Source organism: Gavia stellata, chromosome 8 (genome assembly GCF_030936135.1).
Source record: "Gavia stellata isolate bGavSte3 chromosome 8, bGavSte3.hap2, whole genome shotgun sequence".
NCBI lineage: Eukaryota > Metazoa > Chordata > Aves > Gaviiformes > Gaviidae > Gavia > Gavia stellata.
In genome coordinates, this window is record NC_082601.1 from 33,208,703 (window position 1) to 33,224,577 (window position 15,875).

General features: G+C 33.7%; 1 protein-coding gene across 1 annotated transcript in view; it reads left to right on the plus strand.

Annotated features, from left to right (window-relative positions):
• DNAH7 (dynein axonemal heavy chain 7) overlaps positions 1-15,875 on the plus strand; it is a 118,545-nt gene that overhangs the window by 85,599 nt on the left and 17,071 nt on the right. The window contains 7 exon segments of the mRNA XM_059820665.1: positions 3,244-3,398; positions 4,313-4,503; positions 7,395-7,528; positions 8,223-8,558; positions 11,054-11,180; positions 12,226-12,420; positions 15,471-15,563. Coding sequence (XP_059676648.1) covers positions 3,244-3,398; positions 4,313-4,503; positions 7,395-7,528; positions 8,223-8,558; positions 11,054-11,180; positions 12,226-12,420; positions 15,471-15,563 — 1,231 coding nt within the window.

The following is a 15,875-nucleotide window of genomic DNA, read 5'->3' on the forward strand; positions in this document are numbered from 1 at the left end:
GTTTGTTATGACTGTAAACAAAGAACTTTTCAGTTCTGTCCGTTATGCTTACCAATGCATTGCTACCGACTTCTAGCTCTTACGTTTTGTTCTTAGCTCAACTGAAGCTGAACTGACCGTGGAACAATGTTGCATTAACTGTTTTTCTGTTTGTGATTGCTACCCATTTACTTCACTTCTGTTGGTTCTCTTTTCTGTATAATGAATAAATAATTCTTATAATTCTTTTCCATAGCCAGGTTAATAGGTGTCAAGTCTGTGATAACATGTACCTAACATTTATACATCTTTTTTACAGGATACTACTGCAGAAACTTGCTAATATCAGTCTTTTATTTTTGCTACTGTTTACATGAAAATCCTTCTCACTGTTTGAGGAGTCTAAGGTTGTATAGCACTGGTGAATGAATACTTCTTTTACTGTAGAGTGAATGTTAGGTTTTCACGCATAACTGAAATTGTATATTATAGGACCAACTTTTGGAAGTATAGCTGTGTGGATAATACTTCAGCTTTGGCAACTGGATAGGTGACAGTGGAAAATGAAATCGATAAGACAAAAATAATGCACTAGCTAAAGAACCTCAACATACGTTCATTTGAGTCTAAAAATTGGCATTGATTGTACTTCTGGAAGCAAAACTGCTTATTGAAGTTAGAGGATATATGCTGGGATTATGAATGTATATGTAACTTTAAAAAGTAATTACTGTATTAATAATTCAATCACTCAGGCTAAACAGTTGACAAATGTTAATGAATTCAACATTTCTACAATACATCCTAATACTTCACTTTTATAAAGCTTTGATCAAAATTCTCTTTCAACTAATGGAAAGATGAGTAGCATTTTAAAACTAAATAATGATAGCTCTTAATTTCAAAATGTGAAGTAGAATCTACCTCAATTTGATGATACATATTGTGCCTGTAGTTATGAGTTTATGGCTAGATGAATTTTATATTAGGACCCCACGAACTATGTAAAATGCATCTCAAGCTTTTTATAACAACAAATTTTTTAAAAAAGCAGAATTAGAGAGCTATTCGAGGATAATTTGCAAACATTTGCATCCCATGTATAATCTCAGGCTACTGCCACACATGGTACATTTCTCTTCCAAAACTTTTGCTCCTAAACTTCTGCTATCTTGCTTCCACAATCTTCATTTTCAGTCCAAAGAACCTAAGGTGCTTGTGCTCCCTACCTCCATATATATTCCATCTTCTAAGGGATCACGTTTATTTGGGCACATTTTTCTGTGCAGAGATTCTGCAAGAAGAGATCCTAATCAGTCATGATTTCTGAGTACAGAATTATTTTTTCACTAATACACATACATGATAGTTAGGACTAATGCTACTGAGCTAAACATCAGTTTGCTCATAACTGCATCAAGAACACTTAATAAGTTTGTGCAAGTCAGAAAGCTGGCACTGAGGTGGGGAAATGTTGGCCTCCATTGCATCTTGGGAAGGACTGGTTCTTGATCTTGCTGAGCTGCCAGATCTGACATCGGTTGCAAAAAAATAAAAAACAGTCTCTGCTTTTTTCTTCTTTCCAAAGTTCCATAACTTCTTGTGAGTTACTATTCCCAAGCAACCAACTTCCCTTTCAGCTTTGTTTTCACTTTTTATATCTTACATAGTTTTGCTTATCTAGTCTCTCACAACTTAAAAAAAACCAAACCATTTTTCCGTAATCATAATCCAGAGTCACATAGCTGTGCTTCATAGAACTGCGCCCGAGTCACAGATAGCTGCACCCTTGGATTAAGTGTTACATGCGTGTTATTGTGTGTTATTATAGTTACACATGTATAAATAGGCCTTACAACTACACTTAGTCCTTAATAAAAAGTTGGTGAAATGGAGATTGTAATAGAGAATATAAAGAATTTTTCTCTCTCAAACTGTGCTTTACCTGTTTTAAAATTACCCTCTTGAAAGAAGATCAAAGTTTATAATGTGTTACACAGTTTTGCCTGCCAGCAATTTTGAAACTAATAAGCCTGCAAGAACTTAGATTACATTGAACTAAGTTTGTCTGAGCATTATCTTTTAGAACTTACATTGTATCTACAACTACTTGCTCTGTGCCTTTTTCTAATTCAAGACTTACTACTTTCTGTTGACAATTTATGGAAACCTTCCATAAAACATCACTTTTTCTAAGAAAAGGTATATTTGAAGATCAGACAAAAATGAGATTGTCTTTTACTTAACTGCATACATTTCATCTTAGTATTTTTAAGGAAAATAAGAATACAGATGCAGACAAATTTACATGGCAAGTTTTATTTGTGAATCAGAATTTTTCAAGAGAGAGGTTCAATTTAAAAATTATTAATGATAAATAATTTCCTGGTGTCACTGTGTTGAAGCTAACTTGTAGTAATCATAGAGGCCACAGAAGTAGTCTGAAAGATTTCTTTTTATGCTGAATGTGGAAAAAAAGGTATTGCTGTTTTTTTCTTCCATTAGTAGACTGTATTATATCTCCTAATAAACTGGGATCTGACTGGGCCCCTTGATCCAAATTTTTAGAACTATATTTATTTTGGAATTCTCAATTCTGCCTGCTTAGATAGTTTCTAATTTAGGTGATTATTGCTGTAATTGTAATCAACCATTAAAATGTGTCACTAGTCTTAGATATCTTGGTAATGTAACTACATGTGGTAGAGAACACTGTAAAAAATCTGTGAAGTCATTACTAAATCAGGCAAAAATAAAATCCAGAAGTTCTTTGTGTCCGTTGCTGCTTTAGGATTAGGGATTAAAAGGTAGATACCTTTGAATCTGCTTATGTATTTCCCTTTATACTAACTCTAAAATGTCTCTTTAGTGGAAATTTCCATTCGTTTTCACTTGAAAATGCTCACTTATGGATATGACTATCTTAAAGCTATTCAAAATTTCAAAACTTAGAGTGATCTTTTTATTTTGAAAGTGTATAAAAGTAAATGCAATTAAACTTTCTAGGAAGTAAGAAGTCTTATTCTAAGTCCTTTCTTTGAAAGAGGAAAATTATTTTTTTGTAAACAAAGAACTTTAAGATTCATCTATCTCCTGTTAAATTAATCAAGGATTATAACTGAGTATTATGTGCCTACTACAATTTCATACTGATGCGCTTCTCTTTTAATGACAAAAGGGAGCAAATTGCATTAAGAATTACTTTGAGGTAAATGTTTGAAGAGCTTATATTTCGATTTTGAAAGTTTCTATTTTTCCCTTCAGTAATGCAAGAAGATGGCCTCTGATGATAGATCCTCAGGGTCAAGCAAACAAATGGATAAAGAACATGGAAAAATCCAATAGTTTGCATATAATAAAACTCGGCGACCCTCAATTTGTTACAACACTGGAAAATTGCATTCAGTTTGGCAGTCCTGGTAGGTTAATGACTAATGAAAGTGTAAATTGCAGAAGAACCTGGAGGGGGCACAATTAGCTAAAAAATGAAACTCCAGTGAGTATCAAATGTTCTCATAGTTAAGGAAAACAGAAATTTTTTTCTTGTTTTGAATCAAATTAGTACTATAGTAATTCAAGTCCTCACCCCAGGTTATAAGATACTTCTTAGCACAATGTAATTATAATACTCAGTTTAATTTGTATCTTTTAATTGCTTTATGAGATTTGCCATTTCTTTGTTTTCATGTTACAGTAATTTTATTTCTAAAAAGTAATGTTGTTTTTATTTGGCTTTTCAAGAGTATAAATACCAGATTGCTAGGCTGTGATCATTAATGATTCTTGTATTCTCTGTAGTATCTTTATTGCATGTAGTCTTATTACCCTCAAATAGAAGAAAATTAATGAAATACATAGTTACAACTCCAGCTATTTTTCAATGGCTAACGATTACAAGTAAAGGAATGGATTGTTTATTCTCCATTATTTCTTTCTTGATTTTGACAATCTCATCTGCTTACGGTGAAAATTGAAGCACTTAGTTACCCAAAATGATTTCTGTGGCATTTAATTTGTTATTATTTCCCTTTTAAAAATGGTAGCTTTAAACTGCTGTTCTAAGCCATTGGCAGCAGTAATAATGATAGCATTTTAGTTGCTTTTTTGCAAATTGATACAATATTAAAAAGAAATTAAGGGTATGTTTCTTTGATTCATTTTTCAATCAGCTGAATACTCTAAGAAACATTAATGTTATCTCTAGATATTGCTCAATTGATATTTTTATTGTTTGCACACTGTAAATACACCTTAAACATATGTATTGTAAAGAACAGTCAATCAGTAATATAAATGCCAAGAAAGTCCTGCTAATTCTTATGTTATTTTGAAGTGTTACTGGAGAATATTGGAGAAGAACTTGATCCTGTCCTAGAGCCACTTTTGCTCAAACAGACATTTAAGCAGTCAGGGAGTATGTGCATTTGCCTTGGAGACTCCATTATCGAGTATGCTCCTGAATTCCGCTTTTATATTACAACTAAGCTGAGAAATCCACATTATCTTCCTGAAACATCTGTTAAGGTAAGAATTTTGAAAATCCTTGGCTAAAACCAGGGAAGAATTTTTCACATTTGTTTATTCCTCCTCCCCTGCCAACATGGGTGGGGGTTTACACTGCTGGAAGACTAGTATCGTGTTAGAAGTGATGACATTTCTCAAGTCTAATACTTGACCTTGCAATACTGTCATTCTTTCATACTGTTGGGAATTTAATTAATTAATTTTAACACCTTTCCCAGTCTGTATCTCCTGATGCTATTTAGTCACCTTTTATTATAAAAATATTTACTAGGACTCAATATAACATGTAAAACTCTACATTAGGCTTTCATATTCATGATTTTTATCTGTAGTATAGTTAGGAACAGGAGTCTGAGCAATTCCTTGCATTGTGCCTTGTTTTATAACAGATAGAAAATATATGAACAGATTTATATATTTGATAACTGTAGCTATTTTAATTTTTATCTGTTAGGACAAAAAAGGTAGTTTCCCGCTTCAAAGAATAAAGTCGGTGTTTTAGTCCTTTTGAAGTTGCTTGGGGGAGATATATTCCCCCTTTATTATTATTTTTGAAGAACTGTTTATAGGAAAGTATTGCAAAATTACACTTTGGATAAACATAGACTATACTGAAACACAAAACTTTGAAATCAAAACTTTTTAGACTATTACGATATTCAGTAAAATGGAACAGTAAGTTGTTTCAACAATGAAGGAGTACTGATGCAGGAAAAATGGACAAAAATTAGTGAAAGGGAATAACTTCTGTTCTCTTCAGTGCACATCAAATCATCTAGACATTGGTCTTTACCAAAGAAGGTAATTATCTGCATGTTCAGAAAAAAAATGAAATACAAAAGGAAGAGAACATCCAAAATATTTACTCTTAGAGTAAATAAAAGCTATATGAAGGTTATTTCCTAGGAAAAGTTTTTTATTTAACAGACAATTAAAATCTCCTAGTTCCCAACCAACAGTCAATACAGTTGTCTTTTTTTTTTTTTTTTTTTTTAACCCAGAATATGGAGTTTCTAAAGATGAATACTCTCTGGTTGGGTTCCATGCAGTCAGACATAAGTTGTTAATTGCTCTAACAAGGAGCGGTTGCTTCATGACGTGGTCGGGTATACTCCCAGCTGCACCACATGCTGCTGAGCTAGCTGACTAAGGTCGCTCGGGTACAGGGAGCAGGAGGCAGAAAAGTAATATCTAACTGTCTTGGTCTGAAGCTAATTGCAACATCCATTGGTGAATTTGTCCTGAGGATTATTCAGGAGTTAGCCAATGAAATGAGTCCATGGAAAATGGTTATTGATATTGTTATCATATTTCACAGAAGAAGATTGTACTAAATTCTGATGTGACTTACATAGTGAAGCCTACAAAAAGACATCGTTATGGATTTATATGTATTTATACTGCAAAGATATGTATTTGCAGTTATTAGCCATTTGGAGTAGCTTTTTTCTGTTTCTAATGTTATTAATTAAATGTAGTAAAAAACACTAAAAAAATGAGATAATTTTCAGCACTGCTGAGGGAAAGGTGACTTATTCATGTCCATAAAAAGTATCGTTCTGTCCCTCAGGGACCAAGGAGAAATGTGGATGGCAGTTTGCACTTAGACCTCAGAGGTTCCTATATCTGAACTAGCCAGCCTTTCAGAGCATGGCAGCTCTGACTGAGATCTAACTCATAACGCTGTTTGTAGCTAGTCTTTTACTTTGAAGAAGGGAAATGGAGCCTATAGAAGACTCTTGAAGTTTTGAAACCTTAGGTCCCTCTTATATTTCCCATTACTAAAATTGTTAAATAAGGTGAGGAAGAAATAGGCCATGATGCTTGTGAAGATCTTATTGATTCTTAGTGTCATATAGAACTGAACCTCCTTTCAAAATTCCGGTGTGATATGCTATCTGTGCTCCTAAATTTTTTTCAGATGAGGCTTACTGTAACGAAAGACTGATGTGTTTTAAGAAAGTTAAAATACCACCCCTCCTCACTTTACAAGCAAAAGTAATGAAAAAAAGCCTCAAATATTTGGACAACTTTCAGATATTATTAGCGGCAGAAGCAGATCAAGACAAATTAACTTCAGAAATATTCCATATTCTAACTGATCATTATGTTCAAGGTGAATGTTCTTTTGAAACACAAATCAGTGATATCTGTACCCACCAAAAAAGCCCAAAGAGAATCTGTAGTCACTACTACCTAGGTAATTAATTAAAACCAATACTTTCATCAGTCTTTATGATTGATAAGTAGATTATTTTCTTGGTTTTGAACTACATGCATCAAACTATTTTCTAGCCTTCTGCTGGTAATGTATTCCTTCCCTTTCCTATGTAAAATATTGTACATTTTTGCCACTTCTTCAGCAAGAGCATGTGGGTTTTTTCAGATCCATTATAAATATGTCATGGGCTGGGAATTCATTTAAACAATAATTATTTTTTTCCAGTCGCTTATTTTCTCATGAAAAAGAGAACGTGATGCTATCCTAATTCTAGGATACAAATATCCCTGTAATAATAACACCACAAATTGCATGTGAACAAGGCCATTAAAGAGAGAAAATGTATGTGGCAGATGCAATAATGTTTGTTCATGTTATATGGACCAATCACTTAAAGCACTGATATTCAAAGTTTCAGTGCAATTTTGAAGAATAGAATGAAATTCTATACATTCTTGTCACATCCCTTTCACGGTTAACTTTCTGGTTTAATCCTGGAGTTAGCTTTCCAACACATAATCTTAAACCCACAGCTGAAATGCATTTACTCTCAAAGTTTTGTTGAGCATATTACATGATATTATACAAACCTCATCTTGAAAATGAAGAAGCATTTTAATTGCATCTGGCCATTAATGTGCTATCTTTCAAAAACTATTTCTTCTAACAGGTAACGTTATTGAACTTCATGATAACTTCAGAAGGAATGCAGGATCAGCTTCTTGGAATTGTAGTTGCAAGAGAAAGGCCAGATCTTGAAGAAGAAAAACAAGCCCTCACCCTTCAAGGAGCTGAGAATAAAAGGTATCAAGATAACTTCCGTTGCTAGGGATAGAGGCAGATTGTATTTTAAGGAAATACAATTGTGGGAAATACTTTTTTTTTATTATTTTTTTTTATTTAACAGGAAATTCAAGACTGCTATTTTTGAGAGCCTAAACTTAGGCTTCAGTTTGTTTTTTAGGCTGATTTGGATGCATGCCCTTACTCATATTCCTACTGCTTGTGCCTTTCTTCTGCTGATACGGTTTCCTATTTCTGGGATTATTAGAAAATGTTAAAGAGCTGAATTGTGGCTTGTGTAATTGCAATACGTTAACTCTAGATCCTGTCTTCATGCATCCTTTCCATGGTGTTGGCATATGATTTGCTGTCCTCAAAAATTTTGATTAGATATTAGTGGTTGTGTTTAGAAATGTTTTCATTGTGTGCTAGATTTGCAGTGATTGTACATGGCAAAAGGGTATCTTTCCCCATAGGTCAAAGCATGAAATGTGCAGTATTCAAAATGGTTTGTCACTTCCTCCCTTTGCTGTCCATTTTTAGCCTGAAAGTGGCTAAATTTTTCAGAAATTTAAGGTAATGTTTAATAAGGAAAAAAGGTTTTGTTATGTAAGTTGCATACCATGAATAGAATCTACATATTGTCTTATATTATAGAAACTAACAGAAAACAGCTGTAATTTTCATATGTGAAAAATCTTGTATATTATTTTAGGCAGCTAAAAGAAATAGAAGACAAGATTTTAGAAGTACTTTCAGCCTCAGAAGGAAATATTTTGGAGGATGAAACTGCTATTAAGATATTGTCTTCTTCCAAAGTTCTGGCTAATGAGATTTCTGAAAAGCAAGCTGTAGCTGAAGAGACAGAAAAGAAGATTGATGCTACTCGTATGGGCTATCGTCCTATTGCTATACATTCGTCAGTCTTATTTTTTTCTATTGCTGATCTAGCCAACATTGAGCCAATGTACCAGTATTCACTCATGTGGTTTATTAACCTTTTCATCATGTCTATAGATAATTCAGAGCAATCGGAAGTTTTACAAACAAGGTAAGAGTGATAATTTGCCATTTGTAATTGGTGACGTATTCATAGTTACTCCCAAAATGCTACTGTCATTTCTCCAAGGTGTATTGTCTCAGGAATTGCATTTTGAAATACTTTTTGTACATATATATGTCAGGTTTTTTCTGGAAAATAATTTATTCATAGAAACAAAATGGTACAATATATTACAAATGCAACATATCCCACTATTTCTATTTAGTAATTGCTACCTTAGGTCATGAGTGAAATTACAGAGTATCAGTTAGATAAAAATGCTTGCTTTTATTTTATATTTCATTTCATGTAGTGACTCTGTAAGTCTTCAAGAAACAGACAAGAACACAACTGGTGAGAGAGAATGAAGTCTTGTGACTGGGGCTCTTGGCTGTAGAGTGTGCAAGGCAGTAATTAGTAACCCAACCATTTTTTTTTAATTCAGTTTGATTATTGGTTTATACTTAATGTGTCCCTGCCTTTTCCAGCTTGTTCATGAGAACAGGAGAAGCTGTGCAATCTTTAATGATCTGAATTTATTTTATGTGTGATGGACCTCATTATTATGATCACGTTAGGATTATTCAGAATATACCCTTGAAGTGAATTATCTACGCAGAGATTGTTTAAAAAAAGTTTTTCAGTGTTCTATCACATCAGTTACTAAATTCTACTTTAGTGGCTTTAGCTGATCTTTAAATCACAGAGCGTTACTTCTGTTACTTAGCTACTTGCCTGTTCATCAAATGAACAAAGGATGGGAGAGGAAAACTACTGTCCCAATTTGTATATAGAAATTTTTTCTAGTTAATACTGCAAATGGCAATTTCTGAATTATCCATTACTGTCCATATTTTGTATTTAAATACAAGTAAGTTGTAGTACTTGGTAAGGTAGTTCTTAGTGTGTAGTTTAATGTGTAGTGTTCAGTTTAGTAGCATACTGGTTATGAAGGTTATTTTTTCATTAGAATTTAGTCAAGGTCTGGGCTATGTAAGTCTAGCATAACTTTTATCAAAGATATTGCTACTAATCATTTAAGTCAGAGCTTAATATTTTGGTATCATATTTGTAACTACATTCAGTAGCCTATTACCAAGAAGAAGGCGATCTGTGTTCTATAAACCTAGCTCTTTGACTTTAAATCTTACTGTTTTATATCTCAAAAAAACCCTGTATGCCTGAATTAAAGTAAGCAATAAATAAAATAATCTCATTTTGATTCAGAACCTTTCTGTCAGCAGAAATGTAAAGATACAGGACCTGAATCCCAGCTGACAGTATGCATTCCCAGGGAATGATTGGTGTAAGCCCATTTTGCTAATTTTGCCCAGTGAAGGCAGAGGAAGACAGACTCACAGAAAATTCTCTGAATTAATAATTCACATAAGACTGTTTGTCTTGGGCTATCTTCACTAGTCAGACATTTTTTACTACTGCGCTGAGATTTTTTTTAATCATTCTTTTCTCACGCAAACCATGTTACTTCCATAACTTGAAAAAAGTTTACATTTTGTTCTGTGGCCATCTTTGTGTCAGTATTTTGTGTATAAATTGTATGTATATTCATTTAACTGATGAGGAATCACTAATTTTGAAAGGACTTAAAATGCTAATGAAAAACTAGGAGCATTTATATATTACAGTAGTATTATTTAAAATGGTCTAGTTCTTGTTAGCTGAATGGAACGAAACAAAAATAGATTGAAACACAAGACTGAAAAGGAGACACAGATCAATCAACAGAGCTTGCTCTCGATCTTGTGTCAAAACCTTTCTACTTTTCAATTATACTAGATCACACTTACGTTTCTGAATGATCACCATGTCTGAAGTGCAGGAATACCCTCCGAGTAACTCCCTGCCAAGGGATTGGTGACCTAGGTAGTTGGAAAAAAGCAATAGCACCTCTCCACCTCTTTGTTACAACCTTGAAAGAAGTATTTGAATTAATCGTGCAAATTCAGGTACTCTATTTCTAACCACCTGAATGGACTTTTCCTTAATTTGACTAGGTATGCAAGGTATTCAAACTTAAACCTTTACAAAATAATAGATGGCCTCCTTGCTTTGTAGTTAAAGGAAATTATTGATAATAAATCAGAGAGTTTTAAATATATTTGTATTATAGTGTATTAAGGAGAATAGTCTGTAGAATGGGAAACATATTTCAGATAACTTTTAATGATGGACTGTTTTGATTTTGGCCCTGGTATTTATATTTATTATGAATTTTAAAATTGCTGCTCTTTTCTACCCTTCCCAAAAGGGACCTCTCGCTTCCTCCGAAAATCATGTGTTACTAAGATGTAATTGCACTTACAATGGTTTTTTTATGTTATTTTGCTCACAGAATGGTACATGCATTTAATGATTGCTTTGGGGTAATTGACCAGAGAGGTTATTAGAACAAAGGAGATCTAAATGGTTTGTAATAGGTTTCCAGAGTGCGCAGTCTTTAGAGTGATATTAATGGAAGATTGTTCTTTTTCCAACATCTGTAGGTTGAAGATTCTCAAGGATCATTTTACTTACTCACTTTATGTCAATGTCTGTCGCTCCCTCTTTGAAAAGGATAAGCTGCTCTTCTCTTTTTGTCTAACTGTGAATCTCCTGAAATATGAAAGATTGGTCAGTAATTAAAAATAATTTGCAGCTTGATATGATATATATTAAACTGCATATACAAACTATCAGTAATAGGAACATACAGGATAAGAATAAAAATAAGTTTATATATAATTATATTACTTAAGCTTCAGTTTTGTGTTGTTTCATTTTTGTCTTAATAAGCAATTATAAGCATTTTACTGTAATGTATTCTGAGTTCTAAGAACATATCAAAATGAATTGTAATCACTGATTTAAGAAACTACTCATCTTTTTCACTTAACGTGCTAAATGAGTTTATTTTTGCATAGAATTCCTCAAAATCAAACACTTGTACCAAGTGAATTCTATTAATTTCTAGTAATTATTTACAAAATATTTCTTTACTAGGATTTTTTTAATTCATAATGAAATACACGCATTTTAACCATATCATCTGCAAAACAGTACTTATGGTTGCTTGGGGTTGTTTCAGTGTAATATGGAAACATTTAAAATTTTAGAAACTTTTGAAATTTTTATATTGGGGAATACAAAGAAGGGAATTCTTTCAAGAGCTGAGAGTAATAATCATGGAACACTGGTCTCCCATTCACAGGGACTTCAATTTACAAATTAAAGCCATCAAAGAAATTTTGAGATAGTGTTGAGAAAGGAATGAGACATGTAATAGGCTAATATTTCTTTTTCATACTTAGACTGGCATTATAGAAAGTGGTTGCAAAATGCATGGTTCCCTGAAATATTTCCAGTATTTGTTTTCCTTCAACATTTTGGGATTTGAGGAATGGGTCTAAAAATCTGATCAGTCAACATTGTTCATTCCCCAAGTTAGGAATGCAGATGAATCTTTAAATTGGCTCATAGCTTAGTTTTTTTGATTCCTTAAATTCATGTTTAACTGAAAACCAGACACTAAATACTTTGGAAATAAGCTTTTAGTAGTTGTATAGAAGCTTTTTCTACTAATGCAAGAATTCAGATAAATGTATTGATTTCCTACATAATGTACTAAAATCATTAGATTTTATTTATTTAGTCCTGAGAACAGTGTTTTTCATTGTAGATTAATGAGAATGAGTGGAAATTTCTGTTGACTGGAGGCATAAGTTTGGACAATCCCTTTTCTAATCCATGTACCTGGCTTCCTACAAAATCATGGGATGAAATTTGTCGACTAGAAGATTTGCCATGCTTCACAAACATTCGTAAGGATTTTACGCGACTGAAGGATGGATGGAAATTGGTATATGACAGCTTGGTATGTTAACATTCCTGATTGCTTGCATTCATAAGCTAATTAACACGTTGAAAATATTTATTCAGGGAAAATAAAGTCCTGTCATTTTACATGGTATATGTTCTTACATATATGAGTGTTAATATTTAAGCAAATGGTGTGTAGTAGTAGATTATTGCCAATTTTTCAGGTGGCTTCTGAATAGCAAGTCATGATTTGAATTGAATTTGGATGGGAAAAAAGGCAACAAAACCTGGAGTGGATAGTGAAATTTGCTAAACTTAAGGCAACCACTGTCCCTTGTCAGTCTATACATTTGTTTACCATGCTTTGAGGATGCCTTTTCATGCTATTATGTAGCATGCTGCTTTCCTGGATAAGTGAGTAAAACAAATTACTGCCATGTAGAGAAACTAGAATGGGATTTGGGAGACCTGCGTTCTACTCCCAATTCTGACAGTGACCTGATATATGCATGAATGAATGACTTTGCCTTTATCGAACTTCATCACTGTTTCCTTAAAATCTAAGCTCTTTAGATAAATTTTACTCCACATTTGTGCACTTGCTTCATCTTTAATCTTACTATTAAATCTTTTTTTTTATTTTATCATACTTCCCCCCTTCTGCTTCTTGATATGCAAAGTGCTCATCATACACATACCTCCTGAACAAATGATTAAAAAAATTATCCTTCTTTCCTACTTGCACCATATCTGACCATAACCACTTCCACAATAATACTGTCCATTTGTGCTAGTCCATTGAACTGCTTTTCTCACTGTTAAATTAAATTATGAAAATTTATCACCAATATTCAGTCAAATGACCCAGGACTTCTTACACCCATTTCAAAGAGATTAATTATTTGTGTTTTATTCATTGTAAATGTCAAGGATTTAGAAATCCTTTCTATATAACACATGGGTTTAAAGTATGCAGAGAGGAAATGAATGGATTCTTGGTTGGAAATGCTCATAAACGTACAATGAGAGACATTAAAGAAACTAAGCAGCTGCAGCTACTTCTGTTGTCCAGATTGCAGGTAACAGGCAAACAGAAGAGAGAAAGCTTTCCTTGGGCATTTACAAAAAGATACAGCAAGTTCAGGGCTTTAGTTCTTCTTTGGGAAATAGTCACTTGAAGAATGAACACAGAAATTACGGTCTTTGAAAAAGAGATTGAGGGAGGGGACTACTTTGTTATGCACTTTGAGATTATAGCTTTTTAAAGCAATGCCTAATATAAATGAGAGGTGCCGACTTTCAGAAGAAAGATTCAAGATGTGTGTGATACCTATGTGTGCATTCACACAGCCAAACTGAAATAAATATAAATTCTTTCACTGAAGTGGCATTCAATAAAATGATCTCTCTAGAATCAGGTCATCAGTTAACTGATAAAGAATCTAATAAACAGTAACACTGAAGCCAGCAACATTCAGTTATTGAACCTTGAGTGCTTGATCAAAAGGAATGTTGGTATCTATCACTGCCCTGACATAACAAGTAAAAGGTATAGCAACTCTTCTATGTGGAAACATTTTCATTACCTATCTAGATTTAATACTAGTTTTATTGAATGTGAATGCACTGGAATTTCCAGAAATGCTAGTTAATGGGTCTTGGGGAAGATTACTTTTTACGATAGCTGGTTTGGGTTTTTTTAATCACCAGTATAGTTTATCCCCAGTAATATGCAATCAGGTTTTTTTCCTGTCTTGTTAGTGATACACAAATTTAAATAAAGGGCAGTTTCATGCATGTATGTTAAAGAGAGAGGGCACAAAATCAGTGTTGCTTGAGCCACTGTCATCAGCAACCATACACTGAATATAGCTTATGAATGTTTTCCAAAGGAGTTTGAGATGCACTTTTCTCCTCCTACTGTTGTAGATCAGGTTGCTTCCAAAAGTAGAGGAGACCTGACTTCAACTCCCCAAATTAAAGGATTTCATGTATTTTATCTAAAGTTGTAATGCGTATCTTGGAGTAGGGACTGAAACTCAGTTCTCCTCAGGTGTACTGATGCAGCTCTTCTCATGGAGAAGTGAAGAGTTTTCTGCACAGTGGCACAAATCAATGGAGTCTTCAGTGCAACCTTCACTACTCAGTGTTTCCTAATTAATTCAGTTTTACAAAGCTTGCAAATTTTTAGCCAAACTCTTCAACAGCTGTTATAGATGCCATTCTGAGGTACCTGTTTTTCCCATATATTAACATAAACATAATCCAGCATTCTGGATTCCCATCTGAACTAAGTGCCTAGAAGTTGCGGAAGGAGGGAGCCAGGCTCCAGATCCTTAGCAGAACATGAGCTCCATCATGATTTGATTTGCTACATCAAAGGTGCTCAGAATGCAGTTTGTGCAGGTCTGTCTGCATACCTCTGTGCCCAACCCTCTACAGGCAAGCCTAAGAGGCTCACCAGCAGAGCTGTAATACCAGTTTCTAGAAAGGCATACCTGGCTGGCACTGTACTTCAGTCTACTAAGAAGTTAACATGCCACACAACTGCTGTTCCCAATCTGATAACTGCAATAACAACATAACAGCTGGATTATTCATAGGCCATTTACAAGCTAAGTTCTCTGGTGCATTGTTTGAGTTAATTTTCTTGTTTTCCTGCACTCATTTTCTCTATTCAGATGCAACCCAGCTCATAGTTATTATGTAATACTGTAATGTGATTGTCATTGATTATATGGTTATCATTGTAATATTGAAGACTGACACCACAATTCAGTTCTAATAGAAAAGAGGTGGAGGTAAAGTGCATTTTCAGGTTTCCTCCAGCTCATTCCTTCTCTATTTTCTAGAAGAACTTTGCGTTATTATCTTTTAAACACTTAAAAATTACTGTAACTTGTCTGCTAGAAGAGAAGCATCTTAGATAAACATATATTTAAAGTTTGTTTTGTTTTTTTAAAAAGCTTTAAGCATGTCAACCCCATTTCTGTAGATCAAGAAAAAATACATCATGGATTGATGGGTTAAGTTGTAAGATAATTTACTGTCATTATAGGTAATTCACAAATGCTTTAAAAGATGTTGAAATACATATGTTTTTAGGATCCCCAGCATGAGGATTTACCTGCAGAGTGGCAAGAAAAGTTGGGGGAGTTCCAAAGGATGCTTCTCATTCGCTGCCTGAGACCTGACAAAGTATGTGCAAAACTTTCACCTTATTTGAATAAGGTCTGTCCATCTTAGAAACCAAAAGTATTTGCAAGTATGCATTTCAACTGTGTTGTCTGCAGCCAATCTACAACAGTCTATCACAAAGGAAAATAGGAATTAATGAGATTTCAAAAAAACAGCAAGTTTGAAGTTGTAATGAAAAAAATTTTAAAGACAGAAGGTTAGGCTTTCAGCTTTTGCTAAGTTTCAGTGTACACACCAAAGTCCCCAGAGCTCTTCCTCCTTGACACTGTCTTACACACCTTGTGACTTCCCTTTTTCAGTATGCTTATGTAG